The sequence below is a fragment of the Salminus brasiliensis genome, chromosome 5 (assembly GCF_030463535.1).
Source record: "Salminus brasiliensis chromosome 5, fSalBra1.hap2, whole genome shotgun sequence".
Classification (NCBI taxonomy): Eukaryota; Metazoa; Chordata; class Actinopteri; order Characiformes; family Bryconidae; genus Salminus; species Salminus brasiliensis.
The window spans coordinates 21,663,369-21,689,289 of NC_132882.1; the positions used below are offsets into that span (position 1 = coordinate 21,663,369).

Sequence of the window (25,921 nt, forward strand, 5' to 3'; positions counted from 1 at the left end):
TAACGCAAGCACATGTGAAATGACCTGAGTCTGAAGAGAATCCTTGCAGAAGCACCTGGATGTGCACAGCTTTATTTATAATATAAAATTTATCTCCAACCAAGTCATGCAAACGCTTTGCTTAATGTTAGAGGATCCGATTTATGTTGAACATAAGTCTCCCAGATGATTTTCTTGGAGCTAAATTTAAGAGCGATTCATTAATCAGGTGTCTTAACTAAGTTCATACAACAGGAAACAGTAGTCAATCATCCTCCCCCAATGTACAGTAGGTGAAACCACCTCTACATCATCGCTGTCCACTCTGAGTCATGGGGATTACTTAAATCCCCTTCACACTTTATCTAAATACTCAAACTTAATGCAGCAATAAATATAACCAGATCTCTTGAGCTTACTTTCGCCTGAGGTGAGATAGAAAAGAAAGCAGATGAACCACAAGCAGTGTTTTGATTTTTATTATTGAAGTCATATTCTGCATCAGTGTTTGTTTAAAAAAAAAGCTTAAAATACAAAGTATAAAGAATTAGAATTACAGCCATTAAAAATGTTTATTTCTTCTAAAATCGGTCATTGTCCTTCATGCTGGTTCTGTCGTTGCCCTTGTCATTCTTCTTGGTGATGCCGCTGAAGTATTTCTCTCTGAAAGAGTTATGGCCCTGGTATGGGCTGAAGCGTGGGTCTGCTAACTGTGCTAGCACATCTGACACCTGTAAGAAAACACAACAGATTCCAATAGAATTAGCAGAGCAATCACTAACCTTAAACACTTACTCATTCTTAAACTGCAAGATGCATCATATTTTATTTACCCCTTAGCAAATCAGATAACTGCACATGCATAACCCCCCCCCCCCCCCCCTTAAAACTCATTTAAACATCCGAAAGAACAGCTGTTGCTCAAAGGTTACATCAAATTACCCCTGGGTTGATTCTCCTTCCTTGGTTATTAGGTGTTATTAAATGCCCTGAAGGGTCCTTAAGCATTTTCTTACAGCACTACTATGCTACACCTTGTGACCAGCAATAACTGTCTACTGTCTGGCGAGTATCTCAATGCGTCCACCTTTCCTTCACATGCTCACGGCCAAGGGTGTAATGACAAAAGTCTTAAGCTCCTCAGTTTTTCCTGCATGGGGTGTACGCCAGGTTGTTAGGCAGGGCAGGGCCGGCTAAAGGAACACGGAGTGGAAGTACCTAACAAGGTGCCAGGGACACGGAAAGCTTGAAGTGATGATTCCAGCCCGGTGAATCATCAGTGCCACCTTTTCCCAGTCCTTTATGCCCCTTTTCTTTCAGTCAGCCTGAACCCAGTATTACCATACCAGCAGACGCTAAGGGTGTAACAATGTGGTGTATGGTTTTGTATCATTCAGTATGATGCCTCCCAATTTAATATGCATTCATCACTTAAATACTCATTATACAGTATGGAATAAAAAAAGGAAATCATAATGAAACAAGCATGATCACTATCCTTTAAAAAAAAAAAAAAAAAAAAAAAAAAAAAAAAGGCACGAGCTTTGAGCACACCAAGTAAACATCAACAGTGCAGGCTAGAAGAATTAAGCGAACCTCTGACCTCTGTGTTGTTGCCTCTCAATTAACTAAAACAGCTTGAGCCAGTTTGTGGGTTTCACAGGTGCTTTGCATATTAAAAAAGACGAAGAATGGTTACTGACAAATCTGTTATTACAAATCTAGTAATTATGGCTTTTCCTAATTGATTTTAATAACAAGGATACAATGTTCTTATGTATGAATCAAGTTTGGGCATGCAAAAAGTTGCTGAAATAATGTGAAATGGTTTGTTAAAACTAAATTAGCATTTCCCGATGGTAAGAGTGCAGAAAAACAAAATAAAAATGGGGAAAAAATGAAAAAACAAATTAAAACAGAAAGATAAAAACATAAAAATATAAAAAATGTGATAAAGAATTTTTTTTTTACCATCATCAGCAGCTGTACATTTGGGTAAAAGCACATACATAAGCTACTTTCAGACATCTCATAGGTAAGATGAAGGGTCCATAAACATCTCCCGAGACGGCAGTGGCGGTATGCTTTAGCAGAGGGTGCTTTATGGTTTAGGCTTTTTAAGGTTTGCTGGTGTTGTGTTTCCTCAGCTTAGTTGTGTACATCTCAGCTGTCAGATTTTAACTCATTTATGAGAAAAAATGTATTTCTGGCTTGTTTTGTCCCCCACATACGACTGACAGCCTGTCCAACAACTCGTTCTGGCGCCACGGCTGGTCTACGCCACAAAAGCAGCTCCCAGAGCATGCCCTAATCCATGATTTCAGTACGAATCAAACAAGGATTACAACAAGAGGCAAAGAGCTGTGGAGGAGAGCTAACCTGCAAAAGAGAGAGAGAGAGAGAGAGTGTGTGTTTGTGTGTGTGTGTGTGTGTGTGTACACATGTGTATGAGACACCAAGGGGGAGGACAGAAACCAAGCCCTCCTCTGGGCTGAGTGTTGTTTGACAGAGTTAGACCAATGCTGACTCTGCTTAGGTCCGGACGCAGTGGAGCTCCACTGTTTTTCAAACAACTTACCAGCACATTGTATATCTGACAGTGCTACAAAACAGGCACAACTTTCCATTTCCCTGTGACCTGTACATGTGAATATATTGGGAATAATGACATACACTGTAAAAGAGAACACAAGCCAATAATATTGAGCAATCATTAAACCTAAAGGTATATCTGCAGCATTTCTATTGGTCCAATAATTGAACATGAATTTTTGATACACATGAAAACCTGAAAAACACCACAACATTGCACTAGTAATTTTCCTGGAAGTTGATGAAGTTAAAATAGGACTCTTTAGTCACAACTGAATGAGGTTTTTTTTTTTTAAAAAAACTTGCCAACTGTGAAGCATGGGGTAGACTTGTCATGCTTCAGGGTTGTGATGATGCTAGTGGAACTGGCAGTATTACATATTTTCCAAACAAACCAGCAAATCCTGGATGTAAACAATAAACCATCTGGTTAAAAGGCTGAAGCTGAGAAGGTGATGGACTCCACAGCAGGATCACAGTCCAAAACAACCATCAAACCACCGTGAAATACCTGAAGAGACCCAAACTGAAGCTACTGGAATAACCCTCACAGTCCCTAAACATCAACACTTTGTAAATATACCTTAAACAAGCCGTGCCTGTGAAGTCAAATAAAAGAGGGTGACGCTAGGTCTTGACTCTGGAAGGTGCCCAAACTTTGTTATAAAAGACGCACTAACTGTGTGTTAGGGTTTCGGGAAAATCTCTGATCTGAGCTGTATGTCCAATCTAAACTGTATTTCTTACATCTAAATTGAATAAATAAATAAAACAACCCTACAAAATGTATCATTTGGCCAAGCTTGCCCACATCTTCATAATGCTAATCCAGGGGGATTTAGTCTAAATTTGTACATTTTATAAATGTTTCTGATTTGGAATAGGTTGTTCTACATATAAACACACTACATGTACAATGTTTGTTCACACCCCTTCTAATGAACGCTACTCTAGGGTGCACCCATTGTTGTAAATGCACACCCAGCTTGTTAAACATGAACCTATTGGCACCATTAATAATGCCAGCGTGGGCTAGACGTGGTATAAAGCCTCAGCATTGAGCAGTGGAACTGTGTGGGATGAGTTGAGAATGTGGGATGATAATCATCCAACATCCTAACCTCACTAACCCTCTTGTCGCTGAATGTACTCAAATCCTCCCAGCAGCGCTCCGAAACCAAGTAGAAAGTCTTCCCGGGACAGTAGAGACAATTACTCCAAAAAAATGTACAACTCCTCCAAAAAGAGTTAATGCAGTACTACAGCAGAACAAGTCAGCAGTCGTGTCTTTCCACAACTTATATGCTTATAAGTGAAGGGATTGAAGTTAGATTAAAAAAAGTGGGAAAAAAGCACATACAGATGCTCTATTAACTCTGAGCAAAAATATAAATATTCCTGACAGAGTGCTGCAGCCAAGATCACATGCAAGCAATCAGAAAATAGGGGTGCAGTAAGCAGCAGCGCAAGCTATGAAAATGTGACACGTTCAGCTTGCACATTCCAGGTTTGATGCACAAGGACCCTCAGACACATGCCAGTCTGCACAGATAAAATAACAGCCTTTGCATGTGTGTGTGTGTGTGTATATGTGTGTGTAAATGATTCACATGAGTCTTTATGGGAACAATTTGGGGTTTTGAAGTGAAACGGTTGTCAAATGCAAAGATGGATTATTTTCCATACAATGTGTGATTAAGTCATTAAAGTGTAGTATAAAAAAAGAAGGGAGTCAACCGCTACCAGATGGTGGGGTTTTCTCTAAACCTCACGTATAAAGAGTATAAGCACTACTCTTAACTAACACACAGTAAACATGTATCTTAAATGCGGTCCCTTCTAAAAACCTGCACATGTGCCTGTGCCCACCCACACAAACCTCTGGCTGCTTGATTTTCTCCATAGTGATGAGCCTTCGTGATGTGTGACTGGACAGAGTCTGTTCACAGTTGCTGATGAGTGTGAGGCAGGGGTGTAAGGGCACCATCTCTTCACAGTACCTGCAGGTGGAAGGGAAGAAGGCGTCAACAATGCATGTAGTCAAAACATCAAAGACAAAACATGCACAAATTGAACATTTTGTGTTAAGATTATAATACAATTGAAAAGGTTTAGAGAGAGTGTATAGATGAAACTGCATCACTGACATGCTTCTTGGTCTCTTATTGGACATGTCTGTCAGGGTTAGAAATAAGATTTACCCTCTGTTTTTATCCCATGCATGGCAGAAACACATTAGCAGGGCAGCCACCTCAGCCACCCTGGAGAAATCAAGGGTTAGGTACCTTGCTTAAGCACACCTCAGCTGTGACTCTTGAGGGAGAATAACACACCGTTCCTTCACTCCTTGCAACCTCCACTTCCTGCCGGACTAGGGGATCAAACAGGCAACCTTGTGGTTTCAAGCCCACTTTTCTAACCTTTAGGCCCCAATCAGTTCCAGCTGTGAAACTAGGCATCTGTGTGCATGCCATCAGAATAAATTGGGAGTGGAGGGTGCAGTGTTTATCATTGCTGTCACACAAAAACCCTTCATATATCTCCAAAACAGGAACTTTACAGGAGAAAATCCTTCTTAGCTTTCAAAGGAAGTCATTTTTGAGCATTTCAGTGGGTCCACTTATCATGAAATTGAGACAATGTAAAGAAAACTGGGTTAATAAAGTGCAGGGTTTTTTGCGTGACAACAATTGTGCTCTTTATACATTCTTGGTTTGTCCGTTTGGTGTTTACTATTATTTAAAAATGAATAAAAAAAAATAAAAAAAAACACCTCAGCCCCTTTATTTAAAACACAGGGTGACAGCGGTAAAGAAAACTGCCTCAGATATGAAGGAGAAATGAAGGAGCTGTTAGGGGCCCATACCTAGTATGTCACGTCCTGTTTCCCGTGACTTTCATGGCAAGTATGAACAAGTGTATCCCGGTAAAATACCATTTGAAAGGTGCAGAGGTGAATAACGCAAAACCTGTGCATTACCTGGAAAAGTATTCTGGTAAGGTCCTGGGCTTTATAAATTCCAGGGGTTGATATTTTTGAGGCTTATTTTATCATCAAAAGCTCAAATCGCATGTCAAGCTCCAGAACTGAGGCATTAAACCGGTCTTATTCCACCCCTAATTCACGGTAGTAAGAATGTGCCGTTCCTTCAGTGATCCTTACCAAGGAAAGTGTTTATACAGCACACACACACGCACACGCGCACACACACACACACACACACACACACACACACACACACACACACACACACACACACACACACACACACACACACACACACCTCCATCCAAAGCTTTACACGGTGGTACTGCTGTCACCTAGGAGAAATATCAAACATTGCTTCTTTCCAGGAAAGGCCACTCCAGAGGGAGAGCACTCTCCACAGAAATCATCTGACAGCTCTTCAGAATATAGAGCTGTGAGTCAGAGTGGAAGGATGCCACCAGTCCCAGGCTGCTGGATGCCCTAATGAGACTGATTAACTTAGGATTTCATATGGATTACACTCAGCTAGGCTTTAACCTCCTGGTGCCCATGCTCTTTTAAAGCCTGGACATACTTTAAGCAAGCCAAAACAACATTGGCAAGAGAAACCTTTTCACACTTTTCAGGCATTTGCATGTTTGTTTTGAAGCAGTGTGTGCAGCTAAGGAACATTAATGGATATTTTCTCAGACTGCAAACAGGCTCATAGGTTCATCGTTTATTAGGGGGTCCAACATTTACTAAGGCTGCAGATGCAAAGGAGGCCAAAAAGCCATTCTGTACTACTGCCACATTTGCATCATAGAACACCATATCTGTAAGGTGTGTGCAGCACATTCTTAGAGACACTAAGTAGCTCCAATTGTTCCGATATTGCAATTGTGCTTCAAATTGCTATTATTTTTCATGAATTAAGTTCCAGGCCCATTTTATTCTGCCAAGATAAAAAAAAAAGATTAGACGCTTAGGCAGTGAACATCATTTATTTTAATTGAAATAATCGAAATAATTTTTTCGATTAGTCCAATGATCAATTTATTGATTATTTTAAAAGGGGTTTGTGTGTATGTGTGTGTGCTCAATTAAATGAACTGAACCATAAAAATGAGGGAAAAAAATGATTTCAAAATTAATTCCAGAACTTTCTTTAATCATCTCGTCATAACAAACACATATGTTGCACTTCAGGGCATTACTCTGCAACAGTGTTAACAGGTGACCCCAGTTTTATGTCATAGCAACCCTTCACCTGAAATGTAGCTATATTTTAACTTAGTAATAATACTTAATAATAGACTTAATGTTAGAATAACGTTAGATACTGCACGGCAAAGCACTCCCGCGCTTTAAATGCTTGTGCATTACAGTTGTACTGCTGTGAAAGCCATCTACACCTTGGAAAGCTTACAGAGCACTACATTGTAGGGTCTCTGTCCAAAATTGTCCCACACACACACACATATATATATATATATATATTTTTTTTTTTTTTTTTTTTTTTTTTTTTTTTTTTTAGCCGCTTGTTTCATGTTTTTTAGTAACTGTGGCCATCTTTTTTATGCATTATGCAACCATACATTATCCTAGTATACAGTACCTAGATGGCAAGTAGCTGAAGAGGTCATATTTGGTTGCTTCTGATTTGTCCGGTTTAACACACCTCTGAATGGTTAACAAGCTCTGTGTTACGAAATTAATTCCCGAAAAGATGGAAAAGATCTATACACTGACAAATTTGTTGATATTACAATGTTGAAGTTAAATCACTGGTTACATTTAAATATTATTTTGGATATAAAAGGCAAATTGAGGCAGAGTTCCAGATTGAGCAGAAATTAATTTTCAATCACTAGGGGCGTACTAGCCAGGTTAAGAATAGCAAAAATGTCATTTAATAGCATGAAACCGTATTTATTGACCAAATTACAAATTAAAATTCTACAAGGAGCATGTCTGTGAAGAACTGAAGATAAATAAAACTAGGTAGAAGTTACTCACACACAGACACAAAAAAAACTAAAAAAAAAAACGGATGCCATTATACTTAATGATCCTGCGTGCCAAGCAGGCGGCGGAAACTCAGTTTTGCGTGGTGTTACATTTTCTGCCTAACTTCACTAAAAGGCTTCGAAGAACCACCCCTGTGCTGCGTTTTTTCCATCCTTGCCAAAGAATGGAAGGGACTAGAAATGCAGCAGCTGGAACACTGCAACAGCTACAACACAGATAAAGGAGGAAACAGCTTAACGAGCTCAAGAAGCCACAGTGTGTTAATGCACAGCAGAGGCTGCACTCCTTACAGCGGCGGAGGTGTTTAATTGGTGTGGGGGTCGATGGTGAGCTCACCCCACAGGCCCGTGTGTGTTCTTCGAGGGGAAACGGCGCTGGTTACACCGCTGACTGTTGGAGGCCCAGCGGCACCGCAGGCCGAGATTCCTGCGGCAGTCGCCCCCTCTTCTGACACCACTGTTTATAAACAACAGTGTTGCTACACAAACCCCTGCTCCAGAGACAGTCAGTCAAAGAGGCCAGAGGGACACTAACTAACCAGCAGGTGCTAGTGCCCCCTTTTGGACACAAGACGTGCTCCTGTCATAGTTGTTTGGGATATCCCGATGCACTGACCTGAAGGTGGTGATTTAATTGTACTGATTAAAGCCAATTACAATAAATAAATATAATATTGGGCTGATTCCAAATAAAAAGCTGTTTATAATTCTTTATATCACAATAAGGACGGTAGTCAAATATGCGATATCTGATTTACACACTTAACATCGAACGGTATGTATAGTTCACACTGCTGCAGCTAGCTACGGCCCAGACTATACCCTCAGCTCCTCATCACTTATCCGACTGTGACCAAGAATGGGACTTAGCCTCCTCTGAGGCCTGTGTGGTCACTGCTCTCACTCAAAGCCCTTTATGTCTGTCATCTGAGCCCCACACATTCAGGTTCATGCTAACAAGATACCCACTGAACCCAAACCCTGACCTTATACCAGAGTTCAGCTCCGCCTGTGTGTGCATTAGTATGGATTAGTTTTGGCACTAGGCTCTGAATTATCTCACATCGGATGAGATGGGATCAGGTACATGTGCAGCATATAAAGCACAGGCTGAAGATATTACTGCATGTCAGCAGACCTGACAGGTCTCACAGTGTATCCCATATAAAGGGCGGGGAGGAGGTTTTGTCGATTGTGGTTGGTTTGCATATGACAGATGAGGCAAGTGCTGACCGTAATCCAGATCACAGGCAGAGGGGGCCCACCTCCTGAGCCTTCCTTTCCAGCCCTGTAATCAGTGGGATGCAGGTTGCAGGTTGCGTGGACAGGGCTGTGTGTAGTCAGCAACAGCAGGAGCTGAGTGGAATGTCCCTAGTTTCCACCTGCTCTCAAACCAGCAGGCCTCAGCAAGTCTAGCACCCAACTCAGCATGAGCAGGCTGACACTAGTACTCACACTAACACAGTTTACAATGGTATGCAACCCTTAGAAAGAACTAGACTGCCCCCTAGTGATCCATCTTTGATAAAACATGCAGAGGAATAATCATGCTTACTTACTCTGGTCTATAAACTGGAAGCCAGTAGACCAACCGTCCACCCATGACCAAGTGATGGGCCGCAAAATTTAGCAGGTCAGCAAAAATGTCACTTAGGTGGTATGCCATGGAAACAGGGACATGACTCTCTCCAGTACTGTAGGGGATCACAAAGCAAACATACAAAAATTACTGAACATCAACAACATTGTAGCTTTCACACACAAAATATACACAAGGAGCCATGAAAAGGCAGCTTAATATAAGAGCATATGAGACCAAATATGAACAATATCAAATAAAATGCCTGTATGGTGAGAACTAGGACAGACTTACAAGTCTTCAGGAGGACTCGTAATCTCTTTATGGGAACCTGTTTTCCTTGTTGACTCACGAATGCCATAAGGAGCTGAGAAACAGACAACAATATTAAATTGTCTCTGAAATACAACATTAAACATTAAACATTTTTAGAACAAATCTAAAAATTTAGCTCTCAAAGTTTTTGCAGGAAGAAAACAACAACAATAGCATAAGGTCCTGATTTGTCTGTTTGATTACATTTTTACAATTACAATTTTTACAGTTGAGAAATGTGGGCCTAAAACATATTTCCTAAAACCAACTGGTGTCCAAAAAAGCCAAAGTACTAGTACTTTTTGGATACACCACTATTCTGCTTTATCAACATTAAATATACTCAAACTCAGAAAACATGGGTAGGTTCAATGGTCTCTTTGAAAGGTTAATAAAACACTCACATCTGCATCACAGATTTTTTTTAAGTGCCCTTGAGCTTGAAAAAGACAAAATGATGTGCTATACTAATATAATTCCTCTTCTAAAATACTTCTTCTTCTTACTGTTATTATTATTATTATTATGATGATTACTGAATGATTTGGTTCACATTACCATCACTGTAAAAGATATCTGAACTGGTAAGTTTATTTAAAATTCAGAATCATAAGACACATACTAGACTCCTCACCGTCTTCATGCAAATGATAAAAATATTGAAACATCTGAGGCCAAAATGCAGATTTTGGAGTATATATTTACCAATTTGTCTGAAAAGTTCAAACTACCTGGCCCTGCATGTGCTGTTCATTACATAGATCTCTTCACTAGAGTCACCTCAAATGCATATATAGCGGAAGATAATAATAACAACAACAATAAAAATAATAATAATAATAATTTCTCATTTAAATAGCACTTAAGAGCTTTGTAAAGATTTACTAAGTGCTTCACAGACAGGAACAGACTACACACAAACTACAGAAAAGAGAAACCCTAAAATAAATATTAAAAACTAAAATAAACATCTACAAAAGATTCAAACTAATTTCTATAGAGCACTGCAAAGATTTCCAGCACTCCAGCACTCCAATATTTCCAGCAGAGGAATGAACAAGGTGTGTGAGAAAAGTCAGCGTAAACGTACGGTCTGTGATTATGGCATCGAACAGTGCTGCTCTTCTCCATACAGGCTTAGAAGCATCAGACACCATCACATCCACATACTGGAACTCGGTCCCATACTGACGCAGGTTTGCTCTGATATTCTCATCTGGACCCCGCCACTTCTGATTCTTCCTGCTTGCCTTTCCTGCAACACATTTGCTTATTTTATTAAACTTCCTGCTACACAGATAAAGACAGTATGGCTATGTTCACATTACAGGCTCAAACCTGTCTTTCTGCATTACTGTGATTCAGATCTGAGCTTTTCATAGATGTGTAAACGCAAATCTGATCTTTTTTTAAATCAGATCTGGGATATTTTCATATGTGGTGCTAGATCGGACACATATCTGATTCGATTCCCGATCCTACCAGGAATGGTCCACTGACATTCTTATGGCTTTCTCTTCAGTATTCATACTGCTCTAATAATGCACAGCTGACAGCATGCTATTGCTGCTACTTACTGTCGAATCTCAAATGGCTACTAATTTGAAGACAGGGACTTAAGCACCCAAAACAGTGCATTATATGTCTAACAAACAGCCATTTGAGATTCATCCTCAAGCATAAAACAGACCTCATTTACCTACTCCATGGATGGTGTTGTAATCAATGTCTGTTCCACACACATAAGCCCCAAAGTGAGAGCATGCAACCAGAAGGCTACCTAGAGCAGAAAAGGGGAGGAAAAGAGCAAATGAAGAAAATGGTGGTCTTCCACTGTGTTTTTTTTTTTGTTGTTGTTTTTTTTTTTTTTTTAAACATGGTCATAAAACAGAATCATTAGCACTTTGGTTTTCAGTTTCTTAACCTAGACATTTCCTTTCCAGTTGTTAACATTGCACTATCTAAAGCTTGCAAGGAGAGCTCTGCCCAGACATGCCTGGGCCTTCCACTGAAGCTGGGGGTAAATTAGCACATCTGGCCAGCAGATCTCACACCTCAAATAGTGACGGCAGACGCTTATGATAAAGCCTGGCAAAAGGACAGGCACCACAGCACGCTATATACACAGCCTCGGCACGGTCAGGCAGGAAAGCAAAGGAGGGTGAAACTCCACACTGTACAGACACTATTCTTTAATGTGATTGATGACACTAGCTATATGCTTTCTGAGGTCAAAAAAGATGTGGGCCAGCTAGAGGAGGAGATGGGGGGAAAAAAGCAGGATTGATTCTATGGAACTGTGTTTCCATGAGCAGTCAAAAATAACCTACAGAGAGAAACGCCGGCTCTTGGCTCCTGTTAAGAGGGAATGAGAAACAGTAAGGAGCACAGTACCTCCTCCATCATCCAGGCAGACTGAGGCACCACGTACAGTTCTACTTTAGTTGCAAATGAGGTTAAATAATGGATTCTGTTTTGAATAGAAAATAAATGCATGAAAATCTGTGGGTGATAAAAAATACAGTAGCATTCAAAAGTATGGGCACCTCTGGTCAAACTGTGACCCGTGAATAGCTACATGACTAGAAGATGAACGGTTCTCCAAAAGGCATAAAGTTAAAGATTATCAATTATTAAATATTTTTTCAATAAAAGGTGCATCATGCATAAGTTTTGGCACCCAGAAGGTTTCTGCTTTTATATCTTTTACCAAGGTCTTAGACCTTAATTAGCTTGTTCATAATAACTGCTAGGAATGACCAGGTAAGCAAGTTTTAAATATTAGAAATATTCTGACTCCTCAAACATTGACCCAACCATCAGCAGCCATGGGCTGTAAAACAAAATATATTTTTAACACCCAAAAAGCAGCAGAAAAGCTATGCAATTAAGAAATGGCAGTTAAGGTGGAGGTCACGTTGAGGTCTGGAAGACCAAGAAAACGTTCAGTAAGAACTGCTCATAGGATGGCTAGACGCAAATATAACCCATGTTTGAATGCAAAAAACCTTCAGGAAGATTCAGCAGACTCAGTTTTACTGTGCAGCAACACCTGCACAAATATTTTTCTGCATTCTCATCACAAAGTTCAGCGTCAGAAGTTTTCAAAGGAACATCTAAACATGCCTGGTGTACGTTTGGCCACCGCCTATAGCTTATCCGTGCAATGAACCCACACATACACATTAGTTAGCAAAAACACACAGTGGCCATGGAGCACACATGCCCAGAGCGGTGGGCAGCAATAGAGGTTAAGGGCCTTGCTCAAGGGCCCAACAGTTACAGCTTGCCAAGCTCAGGTATCAAACCCACAACCCTGTAATCAATAGCCAGGTGCTCTAACCGCTGAACTGTGTTCACTGCTAGAGGGAAGAATGGCTTTGTTTGAATACTAAGTTGCAACCAAATACCACACTATCTGAAGCTGAAGAGGTTGACTTCTACAGCAGGACGGTGCCTCTTAACCTTAAAACCCACAATGAACTACCACAAGAGACGCAAGGTTTTTACTATAACCCTTACAGCTCCCTGATCTAAGCATCATCAACAAAATCTGTGGATAGACATCAAAAGGGCAGTGCTCAAGAATATCACAGACCTAAAGGATTTTTGCACAGAATAATGGGTGAAGACCCCTAAACAAAAACTGTCTACAAAAATGCAATTACAAGCTCTGACACTTGCCAATGGGGGGTAACTCAATTCTGACGCAGGGTGCCCACACACGAGCCTTCCTTGTTAAATAATGGTTACGCACTGAAAAAAAATGGTGTAATATCACAAGGTTGCCAGCTTGGAATTTGGGTAACAGTTTTTCTTCCTTACCTGTTCCAACAAAAGGATCATAGACCAGATCATGGGGCTTTACTTTTGCGTGGTTTGCCATAATGAAAGAAAGACCCGCGTCCATGCTAGTGTTCCCAATGAAGTGCCTCTTCTTCACACTGTGAGAGCGGATCAGTTCTCTTTGTCCATCTGCAATCTATGGGAATGCAAGGAGTAAAAATGCAAGTGAAATACTAACAAAACATAATTAATACAGTCCTGCACTTTCAAACTCAAGTATGTGATTTAAAAAAAAAAAAAATGAATGAACAAATAAATACAAATAAATCACACTCTCTCATCACTCAGAGCGGCGATGCTAAATAGTGTGGGTGTCTGTTAGCTGATGTAAAAGAACTGTCAGTTTGCATTCAGCTGTCTAATGATGCAGTTCCAAGAGAGGGATCACTTGCTATCCTACACGATCCCAATGCTGGAAACATCAGGTGATGGAGATCCTAACTACTGGAACTGGAAATGAGAAAACTTCTCACCCATCTCCCAAAATATATGTAGAGTGGCTCCTCTGGGATTTCATTAGGGTCCAATCCATAGTCTTCAAATAAACAGAAAATGTGATCAGGATGCTTTAGGTTTACTTTTCCTTGAAATGGCAGGTAATCCAAGGCCTGCAGAGTGACAGGAATTTCTACATCATGACAAAAATCACATCTCACATGCCATTCAAGATTTTTAAGTTCACTAGAGGAAAAAAAAAAAAAAGACAGACATAAACTCATTCAAACATTTTAGCGAACATACTTTCAAAATAGCATAATTTACCATCTGTTGTTTTTGAGATACTAGATAACAAGGCATGGTTTCTATCGGACATTCTTCAAGCCAAATGACAACTATTTCACCCAGAAGAGGTCATCTAGTTGAAATGAGCAGTATGGTTGTTCAGTATTCTCAGCATTAAAAATTGTGTTAGATAAATAATGTATCTGTTAAAAAGACTAAACACTGGAACATTGTAATACTCACATCTATTTTCTCTATTCTGTCCTTGAACAACAGTGTCTTGTTAAAGGTGTAGACATTAATCTTGTAGGTTGATTCTTCTTGTAGAAAGGCAGCCTGTAAAATACACAGAAGTTCAACTACAAAAACTCCTATTAAACAGCAAGGCAAGGAAACTGTCCAATCAAAAGACACAAACCATGTTTTCTGTGGGATATTCCAACAATGATGACTTAAGTTCAGCAGCTGTTCTCCCATGACCCCAAAGCTCAAACGCAGACCTAGAAAGTAAACGCATTACAACACACTCTTAAACACTTGGGACCAATTTCCCAGACCCAGAAATAGACTTTAGGTTAGACTTTAAGTTTAATCTAAGGAGGTTTAACAATACACAAGATGATCCTAACACTCTTGGCACTCGTTTCTTAGCAGCTCCTTAGTTTAGAAATAACTGCACTAATGTTCAAATGTATGAAGAAGATTAACAACCTGAGTGCGATTAATTCCATGCCAACACACGCTTTCCGGAAAACTGAAGGTTACTTACTTGGCACAGACGGTTCGTGACATGACACTCCGCACATCATCCTCAGACAGGCCATGCAGTCGCCAAAACGGAGACTGCGAGGAGAAGAGAAAAAAAGAGAGAGAGAGAGAGAGAGAAAGATAATTCAGATACTAAACCCATTGTTGCCATTTAATCATGCACACATATCTTATATAATCTCCATAGAAAAGCACTCTCCATTGAATGGGATGCTCTGGAGTAGCCACACATAAGCCAAAGTTTACCATTCCCAAATACTGCAGGTGATATAAAGCCCCCTAGTGATTTTTTATTTTATTCAGAAGTCATCCAACACCATTATTTCACCTCACTTATAAAAGGATAAAGGATAAAGGTGCACGTATTCGTCACTGTACAGTGTGGACTGTACAGCGAAATGTGTCCTCCGCATTTAACCCATCTGGTAGTGAACACACACTCACACACACACACGTGTTAGGGGCAGTGAGTACACACACACACCCAGAGCGGTGGGCAGCCAACTCCAGCGCCCGGGGAGCAGAGAGGGTAAAGGGCCTTGCTCAAGGGCCCAACAGTGGCAGCTTGCCGAGCCCGGGAATCGAACCCACAACCCTGTTATCGATATCCCGGCGCTCTAACCGCTGAGCCACCACTGCCCCAATGTGCTTGTGACTGCTATCAAATCAATGACACAGCAATGTTCCATCATCTAGTATAAAGCCTTATAGGGGATACTGTTAATGCAGCAAACTCCCTTGATGGTTGATTTCAGAGACAAAAATGTGCATAACTTACATGTCTATAAACTCTTAGACAGTAATGGTGCAGTTTCCCAGTCAAGGCTAAAATCTAGTCCTGGACAACATAGCATTTATATTGGAAATGTCCCACTATAAATATAGTGTTGAGTTTATATTATAATATTCAGAATATCATTTTTTCACATGGCAGCACACAACTATTAGAACACACCCATAGTGAAGCTATGTCTAATAAAGATGTGTGCAGTAAAGATATATGTTTCACCTTTTCTTTAAAGGTCTCCGAAGGATCACACTGTCGTCCCAGAAGAGAGAGCAATGATCTAATCTCCTGAAGAAAAAGAAAGGTAAAAACACACGTATATAAACTGTATTACTGTAAATACTGATATTCATTTATTCATCCATCAACGAAGCACAGCCTAACGACGCATAGCTAGCTAATGATTGTAGCTACTGTAACCTAGCCTTAATACTCTTAAACTAGGCATCCTTATAGATCTTAATTAAAACAGTCATTAATTGATTAAGTGTTGGAGGGGGTTCGATTTCTTACCGGTAGTCTGAAGTCCACATTATCGTGAGCTAAATGTAACAAATGTTGTCGGCATGTTTTGCCACAGTGCAGCGCCATGTTTGAGTGCCACAGTCCGGCCGGGTGAGCGCCGCCGCTTCATCAACACAGTTCCTACCTGCTGTGATACTTCACTTAAATCACTAAACAAAGATTATCCACAGTTCAGACTCACAGACTCACTCTTTACTCGCTTTTCACCCAGTTTCTGACTTTTACACACATTTGTACTCGTGTTTGCTGTTAGAATAAATTACCAGCATACTCTGGCGTGCTTTACAGAGGATGCAGTACTAAATGTGTCTCTTAATCTGGTTTAGTCTCGTCAGGGAATAGCGTAAGACAGCAGGTCAAGAAGGGGACAACTTCACACTGTTAAAGTTAAAGATGTAGTTTTCACTGGTCAGTCGGTCGGTCAGTCAGTCAGTCAGTCAGTAAACCTGCAGCTCGGTGGTCCACTGTTGTTTTCTCCACAGCTCTGACAGTGTTAGAGCTGCAGCAGCACCGCCCTGACTGACAGTGGGGCTCTGGAGCTCATGAGGAGGGTAAGAGAATATACTTTGCGTTACTTCTTTACATCTCACGTATTGGATATATATCCTTTCTTTATTATTTATTCATTTTTTTCTCCTTTTAACTCTAACAGCTTTACCCCTACACGCATTCTGTCAGTGTGCACTTTTGCTGTGTAAGTGTAGGTCGCTGCTTCTTTACACTGAACGGACCCACTGCACAAAGCTGCAGCCAGGTGCTTATCTTCTTACTGGATGTATGGGACGATATGGTGCAGTGGTGCCTCCGACAGCATATTGCCCATACATGGGCAAAACATGCACTTTGCTCTGGGACTAGCCTCCTCAAACTGTTGTCTTTATTTAAGAGCAGAGGCAAGGGTGATTACAGTGCTCCTGGCTGCACTTTACGTGTTAAATTATTAAAAGGATCACTAGCTGGATCTCTGAACGTAGGTTCAGGTACTATGGGCCACCAGGTGATAGGAGACACTTTAGCTAGTGAACTCGTAAACACAAATAAATACAGTAGTAAGAATGTGTGTTTTATTATGTATGTTGTTTAGATGAACACAGGTAGCTAGAAGAACCCAGGTTTGGTTGTGGGTACTCAGTACTGTGAACTTATAACAATTAGGACACAGTTAAATCTTTTAACTTTTTTAAGCATATTTATTTTTATTTTAACAACATTAATAGATTGAGGTGATTATAACTAAACAAATAAAACTATAGAAATGTCTTTTTTAAATTCTTTCCCAGGCTCAGGTGAATCTACAGCCATATTTCTGAAGGCCTTGGGTCCCTCTCTGGTGATACCACTCACTTCAACAAACTAAAGGTGTGTCCCAATTCAGGGGCTGCATCCTTCTAAGGACGCAGTTGATGAAGGCGTAGCTTTCAAAGGTTGCATTTCAAAGGCCTGTCGTTACCGAAACTCCTTTTATGTTTATGTTTGGATATGTTTTGGCCTTGATTGTAATCTTATATGCATATATATATATATATATATATATATATATATATGTATACAAAATATTAATCAAAAATAACATCATCCTCGCCAGCACGCAATGAATCTCGGGATATGGCTGAGATTGGCTGGCGAAGGATCAACCTGTCTGATCCTTCCTTACCATGGAAAAGAAGGCTGTGTTTCTCAGCTACATACGAAGGAGCACTACTGTGACACAATCTGCCTTTAAATGTAGCCTCCGAAGGATGCAGTCCCTGAATTGGGACACACTAGAACTGTCTGAGGTCCTCTGATGATGTTGTATTCACCTGCAGCTGATGCACTGCACCTGATTCTAATTTTAGACACTTAAGCACACTTAAGATTTTCATGTGGTGTCCTATTCTTTTTCATACAAGGCAGAACACCCTAAATCACACTTATTGCCAAGCTTTAATTAGCAGATCCCATTGTGTTCCCATTGAAAAACCTTTTTAGAGCAATCTGAGTCTGTCAAACAGGCCCTATTATCACACGATTCACCATGCACTGAGCCAAAGAATCACTAACGGTGTGTATTGTTCCAAAGGTGACTGTTGTAAAGAGGTTTTGATGGCTGTGCAATAAACGATGGCGACAAACAATGCACCCAAGCTACGTGAAGCCGAAGCAGACACTGGCGAGGTTTCCGTTAAAGGATTAACACAGAGCTGGCTGAAATGGTCCAGTGATCATCAGGAGTATCAGAAATGCAATCCCTTCAGCAACTACCAGGCGCCAGCTGTGCAGCTGCAGAGGGGTCAGGAGGGCTACGGCAGGCCTCCGGAGGGCTCCAAAACAGAGCTGAGAGGGCAGGACGCTCACTCCCATGTGAGCAGGGAGGTGCTGGAACTGTGTCAGGTCATCCGAGAAATCGGCGAGAGGCAAGAGGACGGCAGAGCAGTAGTGCAGTTTGGGACTCTGTTTGAACACTATGTGAGCATCTCTAACAAGGTGGTGGGAGTGCTGCTCCGAGCCCGCAGGCAGGGTCTGGTTCATTTCGAGGGGGAGATGCTGTGGCAAGGACGAGATGACCAGGTGCTCATCTCTCTGCTTCCGTGAACAAGCATTAATATAAACTCTGTGTACGGATGCAATGGAAAAACAGGCTTAGAAAAAAAAAAAACACCTAGTGTACATCTCTAGGTCCTAGAGCAGGGGTAATCAAGTCCAGGAAGTCATCAGCGAATGTGCTTATTTATTTTTAGTCTAACAACTGAATACATAGACTCTTCCTGGCTGTTAATATAAAAGGACATTTGCTTTTCTCTGTACGTTTTTGGAATGTCAGTAATTGAATTAGAAAAAGTGTCACATTTACATTGAATTCTGCAGTACCTCCGCTGTCCACTAGTAGTCAGTAATTCCCATTCTTCCCAAAAATATACATATACAAATATCCAATTCCATGGAATATAGAGTACACACACTATGATGTGAAAGTTGACCTGGCATTCACTCTGAATATGTATCTTTACATTAAACACTAGTTTAACTGGCCACATTACACTTAAAGCAACGCTATAGTATATGCTTCTTGAAGAACTATTAAGGGGTCTTCAATTTAAAACTGTTAAGGAACCTCCAAAAAAAGTTTTTTAGAAGGGTTCCTCCACAGTCCTCAATAAACTTTTACTTTTAACAGGGTGTTGCATTTGTAGTTTCAAAATAACGGCTTAAAAATCCAATCATTATGATGCTCCACTTATCTGTGATAGAAAGAAACGCATCTCTGCTGTTTCTACTCCAGCCTCTCTGGACTTTGGTGAGGCAGGCAGGATAATGCTTGAGAGAACTGTATAATGCTGTGTACCGTCCTCTAGGCATGGCTCAATGTGCAAATTACACTTCAAGACTGTAGTGGGAGCCCAGAAAAAAAAGCCAATTTTCCATAGTGTCACACTAATAATAATAAATAAATAATAAATTGATATTTTACAGGGACACTTGATCTTTAATATGTAATGTCTATAGCAATAACTGGTCAGGCCTTGGAGATTGTTTTGAGGATGGTGCATTTTATTTATTTATTTTTTTTTTTGAAGCAACATTTTCCTCTGAATGCTGCTGGATTCTCTTTAAAATACAGCTTTTGACTGTTTATGAACACTGAACTGCAGTTTTTAGTGCTGCTTTTAGTTTCTCAGCATTAATGTACATTCAGAATGATGCGCATGCAGAAAGAGAGAGAAATAAGTAAAGCTCTGCTAGTCAGTAAAGCTCTGCTTGTGTACTGTCGGGCTGTAGGTCTCACAAAGTGTCTCACAGAGCCACTGGTTGAGCAATCACTGCTTCTAACCGTAATTTTGAGTTAGTATATATTGTAAAAATTAGGTAAATCTGTGAAAATGTCACACATGTGCAGCAGACACAAGTAGGCACAAATGAAGGATCCAGATTTTATTAAAAACACTGAGCATCAGGTGTGCCTATCTGTGAGTTTAATTTGATTTAAATTATTATATAGATACACCTATCAGTAATTAATTTACATTCTTCCATTAACAATAGTATAATCATTCACATTCTGATATAGCTACAGTACTCAGGCTAAAGTCTAATGTTAGAGTGAGACTGAATAGATCCAAAGACCAAGCAAGTCCTTATTTCACCCCCACACATATCCATGCAACTCACAGGTCATGGGGCACTCCATACGTCAGAAACTGGTGCACTATGTTGATGCTATGTGGGGCTTCCCCACATGAATGCTTGTATTAACCACTGAAATACTACACTACACATTCTAGCTATGCAATTATATAAAACCATGTTCACAAAGCAGCATTTTCATGTTCTAGATGCTACTCAGTCAAGTAGAAACATTTTCTTTTCTTTTAAAAAATGTCAGTTTATGTTTCCTCCACAGAACTGAGGACTAAAAGCATGTTCCAATACTGCCAGTGCTCTTTATTTTATGACCTGGTTTCATTTCCAATTTACTACTAATGTTAATTAGGTTAACTTTACTTTCAAGTTCCATATTTAAATCATAACCAGCTTACCATATTCTGGCAGAAGAACCTCAAAGAAATGTACATTTCCTTTGTAAAGAAGCTGTGTCAGATCCATGCCCTGTATCCAGTGTCTCAGTAGACATGACAACTGGTTAAATTAAAGTCACTGGTGGGAAACAGTGTTGTACAAGATAAACGTATCTGAGGCATTGACCAAACAACATAAAACAAGTAATCAAGTTCTGCTCCTAAAAATGAATCAAATGTAGCTGCAAGTTTACTCAGTTAGTCTGGCTAGATCAAGCAGCCTAACATGCAAGGCATAATGCATAAACAACCATTAAAACCCAGAGGCACTTGAGCATCACCATTTGTCCACAGAGCTTGTACACATAGAGTTCCACAATCAGTGCAATGTAATCCTTCTTTCTCTTCCTATTCCATCGAGTTCAGTCTTTGGAGTAACTGGTCAGCCTGCAATATGGAAATACAACATTGAACATTAACATGTCACATCATTTAATTTTCTGCCCATACATGTTAAAAACGTTATAATGCCTCGACACCCTAGAGTCTTCACTCTCCAGGAATTATGGCTGAAACATGTATTGGTCTTTAAGATCCTAGTGGTGAATTCAGTTCTGTAATTTACTGATTGAGTTGAATGGCAGTGCTCTGTGTTAATTTTTTACACACACACACACACACACACACACACAAAAAAAAACAACAACAGGCTGACTAGGAAAGTAAAGTGTTTTTCTGAAACAGAAAAATCCACACAGTGCCTGTTGGGCTGTGGTGGCTCAGTGGTTAGAGCACAACACTATTGATGACAGTGTTGTGGGTTTGATACCACTGTTGGGCCCTTGAGCCCATAACTTTTTTTGTTCCCCAGACGCCTCAGTGGTGGCTGACCACTGCTCCGAGCACTTGAGGCCAAATTCCATCTGTGTCTAACACAATATATGAATATGGTTGTCTTGTCTTGTAAGTTTAGCCAGAGGACTACTGAGGGCATCACAGACTGAAGCAGGTAAACATGCTTTGAAAGTGACAAGATACTTCACCTACTCTGACATGCCAAAAAGACACAATGGTAATTTCTCACAGACAATGGTAATTTCCACATAATGTCTTGCTTTCACAGCTTTAACCTCACAGTAAAGGTAAACAGCTCAATAATAAACTGCAATACATTTCGATGTGCCTCCTCTTTATGTTTTCACATAATGAAAGTGTTGTTGTCGAATGCTATAAGAATGAAACAAACACTGCCCTTTAAATCCTTGTGTTAATCAAAATGAGTATACTGAGACTGAGATCACTACTAAAGGGAGAAGCTGGTTTAGCTGAAGGGCTCCTTCATAGACTTTACTACAACCACAGTGTTCTGTTGGAGCAGTTGTAAACAAAAGAGGTTTTCATTCGGTCACAACTCAATTTACTATAATTGTGCTTGTTTTAAAACAGACAAAGGCTCACACAACAAAACTGCAAGAGTGAAATTAAAAAGACAAACAGGCATTACAGATCTCAAGCCATGTCTGCACAAATTAGACATGGCATACTGGTATTGATTGGCATCCGTACTGGTAAGAGATCAGCAGATGCTGGATCGGATATCGGTGGGAAACTGATTCAACTCTGTACAAATCTAGCCTGATTTTATGGTTTACAATCTACATTCAAGTGCTTACTTTAAGTGAAGTGCTCCAATTTAAAATAGCTCATTTTAAAGCTTAACAGAAACAACTAATTGGATCAGTATGGGTCTGATTATTATTATTATTATTATTATTAATCAATAGATAAAATAAAAATAAGTTGTATTGGGCCATATCAAGTACACAGCCTATTTATGCCTTAAAACAAAAACAAAAAACTCCTTAAAGCATCTCTGAAAGCTCACCGTAATAAACCAATAGGAGTCCGGGCGGAAGATCAAGCGAGACATGAAGCCCATTTGACTGGCGGGCGCCAGCACATGAAGGTGTAGATGTACAACAGAATGAAACGGAGGCCAGTGGAACCCAAACCTATCACACACATTACCCATGTTACAACAGACCACCTTACTTTACAAAGCAGATCTAACATGCAGTGTAGAAGTGTTTGGAAAAGTGTTTCACTGAATTCTTATTACCTGACATCACTGAAGTCAGTGACATTGTTCTTCTGAAGAATAGCTTTCCCAGTTTCCAGCAATTTCTCCACTAAAAACAAAACAAATCACATTTATTGTCACATCACATTACACAGGTGTAAAGGTGAGTAAAAAACAAACAGATATTAATACAAAATAGAAATACTGAATATATACACATTAACTTAAAGCAACTTAAATGTACAGGTTTGATATAATTTGGATTGTTTACTACAAAAAGACACTGGATGGGTGTGAATACAAGTGCAGTGTGAGTGGGGAGAAGTTGTGGGGCAGGGTGCTGTGTGAGGTGTGATGAAACTGATGAGAAAGCTTGTGGACAGTGGACAGGTAAACTGCGCTACTGTCTGTTCAGCAGCCTAATTGCTTGGGGGGCCTAACACAGAGGACCAGTTAGAGAACTGAACAGGCCGATGCTCTTATTCTATTGCAGTACAACAGTTTAGATGGTTCAGTGAGTCTTATCAATAATTTATTAATAGTTCTGACCAGAGGCGGATGGTCCCCCTTGTAAGTTTTGGTTTCTCCCTTCCTTCCTGCTCAAAGATTAAATCAGCCAGTGTTATGTTATTTTCATACCTAGTGGAATATGTTCCTTGCGAAGCGATTTACAATTCCCCACATGCTTGGTTGGAACGACGAGATAGTGATGCGGAGCTCCAGGTCTTATATCTCTGAAACATGAGATTTCTTCATCCTGGGAAAAAAAAACAAAAAAAACAAAGAATTATCATATTTAAGAAACAGCAACGTGATGCCCGTGATCACATCAGTCCAGCTGAAAAAAGTCCAGTGTATGATGACCACTATAGCCTCTGCGCTCATTACATGTCAACACAACACAACAACCAGGTCCAAACAGGTCCAGTCATCCGAGTTTCACCCTACATTTAGACCAAAACGTCTCCATGAACAGAGGTTAATAGTCCTACCCAAGACCCCCACCACCCCCCACCCCCCACCACCCATGACAGCATGACCAGCTGCACACCCTCCTACCACTGCTAGCTACCTGCCTAATGACCATTAAAACCTAAATGGACTCTTAACCATCTGCCACTATTAACCATCATTACTCTCATGACTCTTCTCATCACTGCCATGACTATATTAAGTTATACTACATCATGATTATTATATTATGGTTATGAATATGTTGCACACCTGAGCAGTACAACAGTCTAGGTTTGTTTGGTGACTTTTATCAGTAATGTATAGATAGGTCTGACCAGAGGAGGATTTATGGGTCTTGGTTCCTCCCAAGGTTTCTTCCTCCAGCTCTGAGGGAGTAAGTCCTGGCCACTGTGGTCTTTGGCTGCTCACTGGGGGTCTTAGGTTTTCATGTCTTCTTATGTTGTTGATTTCTTGTCTTTTTACTGATTACTGATTGTGTGAAGCTGCTTTGTGACAACAGCAGTTGTTGATGTGATGATTTGATTAATAGACAGAGGTTCCTCCTACATAGCTAAGTGCTTCATGTGAACAGTACAATGTTAGCTAACTTAGCTAACGCTAGCTAATGGATAACTCACTGGCACCCGTTCTCTTTTAATTTCATCTATTACTGACGTTATTGCCAGCAACTCAAATCACAGCTGGACCAAGAGCAAGGGTCTGTCGTGCAGCGGTCAGTCCACTGACAAGCAGCCAGGGCTTTCTGACGGCAGAAAGAAAAATCCTCTCTGGCTTCAAGTGTAAATAAGAGCCGCTGTTTGCCCGCTGTCTCGGACTACAGACCGAACTTACGTGGTGCAAGAGCTCAGTGTCCATTTCCCTGTTGACAATTTTACAGAAAATACATTTTCTGTCGTAACTGTCACTCTGCTGATCATCAGGCTCGGCTGGCGGGGAGGTGTCGCTGCTGGCCATCTTCAAAGCTGAGTGAAGCTCGCCCTAATGACGTCACACCAAAATGGCCACCTGAAGACTTTCAAGATATAAGTCCTTTTTACAAACGTGGTCTGAGGACATGCAGCTCGCTAGCATAAAAAAATAATAATCATTAAAAAATGTAATTAAATATTTACTACTACTTTTATTGTTATTGTTATTATCACTACTATGATTATACTAACTATTAACTACACTACTATTAAGTTATACTAAGTTATTCCGCACACCTAAGCAGTACAACAGTCTCGATGGTCCTGTGACTTAATTCTTTAATCAATTTAATTGATTAATAATTTATAAATATATAGTTCTGACCAGAGAAGGATGGGTCCCCCTTGTGAGTCTTGGTTACTCCAAAGGTTTCTTCCTCCAGCTCTGAGGGTGTTTTTCCTTGCCACTGTAGCCGTTGGCTTCCTCACTGGTCTTATTAATAATTGTGATTTTATTATTATTATTATTATTATTATTATTATTATTCGCTCTGGTACACATTTGGATTTGTTTACAGGACCACACAGTAAAGGTCAGAAAGGCTGTGTCCCAAACCACATCTGTTTACACCCTGTGATTTTGACGTACTATTTTGTACGATAGTATTCTGTTTTGAACACAGTCATAGACTACAATAGACTACTAGACTACAATTACTTAAGCCCATGTTGTAAACTACAATAGGACTTTACACAATAGAGAACCACATACTTCAACTACTCTACTGATACAACACAACACAATACATTGGAAGGACATGATAGTATGATTGATTAAAAGACTTAAGATTAAAAGTCTTGTCCTGAATAGATTAACCATGGTAAGTTATATGTTGTTGTTGTTGTTGTTGCTACTACTACTGTGATCATAATAACAAACATAACAACAACAATAATGACAATCTTACTTTTGTTAGCATCATTTCACTCTACAGGAACTACAGAAGGTCACGCCATGCATCTAATGAGAAATAATGTGCAGGTAGAGATCTTGAGCAGAAGAAAAGAAGAAAGACAGCACAACCGTACTCAGAATTTTGTGGAAAGGGTTGCCAACTCCATCTGACAGCAATATTGCAAATGTTTTTAAGGGAAAGGGGTGTGGTCATAGTGACCCGGTAGGCATCTAGGCTCAGGGACAACACAAACACAGGGTTCAAGTGACTCACATACCTTTATTTTGCTCTCCCTCCATCATACTCAAAAAGAGTCTCCAACAGTCTCAACACACACAACATTTCTTCAGTCTACTGGCAGCTCAGTCCTCATGCTCACTTGTGTTAGTTCTCC

General features: G+C 40.2%; 3 protein-coding genes across 3 annotated transcripts; 1 reads left to right on the plus strand and 2 right to left on the minus strand.

The window, feature by feature from the left end:
• Nucleotides 1–442: 442 nt before the first annotated feature.
• trmt11 (tRNA methyltransferase 11 homolog) lies at nucleotides 443–17,173 on the minus strand. The gene is made up of 13 exons (XM_072679845.1): nucleotides 16,101–17,173; nucleotides 15,810–15,875; nucleotides 14,802–14,875; nucleotides 14,451–14,532; nucleotides 14,276–14,368; nucleotides 13,783–13,917; nucleotides 13,289–13,445; nucleotides 11,163–11,243; nucleotides 10,554–10,718; nucleotides 9,443–9,515; nucleotides 9,129–9,263; nucleotides 4,451–4,571; nucleotides 443–710 (listed from the first exon to the last, which is right to left on the minus strand). The coding sequence occupies exons 1-13, from the start codon at nucleotides 16,176–16,178 to the stop codon at nucleotides 561–563; spliced, it is 1,410 nt and encodes a 469-aa protein (XP_072535946.1). The 5' UTR covers nucleotides 16,179–17,173; the 3' UTR covers nucleotides 443–560.
• Nucleotides 16,453–19,395, plus strand: LOC140556197 (actin-binding Rho-activating protein). The gene is made up of 2 exons (XM_072679847.1): nucleotides 16,453–16,663; nucleotides 18,175–19,395. Exon 2 carries the CDS (start codon nucleotides 18,216–18,218, stop codon nucleotides 18,684–18,686), a length of 471 nt encoding a protein of 156 aa, XP_072535948.1. The 5' UTR covers nucleotides 16,453–16,663; nucleotides 18,175–18,215; the 3' UTR covers nucleotides 18,687–19,395.
• Nucleotides 19,396–20,009: 614 nt separating this feature from the next.
• Nucleotides 20,010–24,630, minus strand: hint3 (histidine triad nucleotide binding protein 3). The gene is made up of 5 exons (XM_072679846.1): nucleotides 24,495–24,630; nucleotides 23,328–23,445; nucleotides 22,728–22,797; nucleotides 22,494–22,620; nucleotides 20,010–21,055 (listed from the first exon to the last, which is right to left on the minus strand). The coding sequence occupies exons 1-5, from the start codon at nucleotides 24,615–24,617 to the stop codon at nucleotides 21,017–21,019; spliced, it is 477 nt and encodes a 158-aa protein (XP_072535947.1). The 5' UTR covers nucleotides 24,618–24,630; the 3' UTR covers nucleotides 20,010–21,016.
• Nucleotides 24,631–25,921: the final 1,291 nt, after the last annotated feature.

Coding starts and splice junctions, on each gene's coding strand:
- trmt11 (XM_072679845.1), bottom strand. CDS start 16,178: ATGGCGCTGCACTGTGGCAAAACATGCCGACAACATTTGTTACATTTA. Junction 14,876..15,809: donor CGGAGACCTTTAAAGAAAAG/GTGAAACATATA, acceptor TTCTCCTCGCAG/TCTCCGTTTTGGCGACTGCA. Junction 14,533..14,801: donor TCACGAACCGTCTGTGCCAA/GTAAGTAACCTT, acceptor TTTACTTTCTAG/GTCTGCGTTTGAGCTTTGGG.
- LOC140556197 (XM_072679847.1), top strand. CDS start 18,216: ATGGCGACAAACAATGCACCCAAGCTACGTGAAGCCGAAGCAGACACT.
- hint3 (XM_072679846.1), bottom strand. CDS start 24,617: ATGGCCAGCAGCGACACCTCCCCGCCAGCCGAGCCTGATGATCAGCAG. Junction 23,446..24,494: donor ACACTGAGCTCTTGCACCAC/GTAAGTTCGGTC, acceptor TTTTTTTCCCAG/GATGAAGAAATCTCATGTTT. Junction 21,056..22,493: donor ACTCCTATTGGTTTATTACG/GTGAGCTTTCAG, acceptor TCCATATTGCAG/GCTGACCAGTTACTCCAAAG.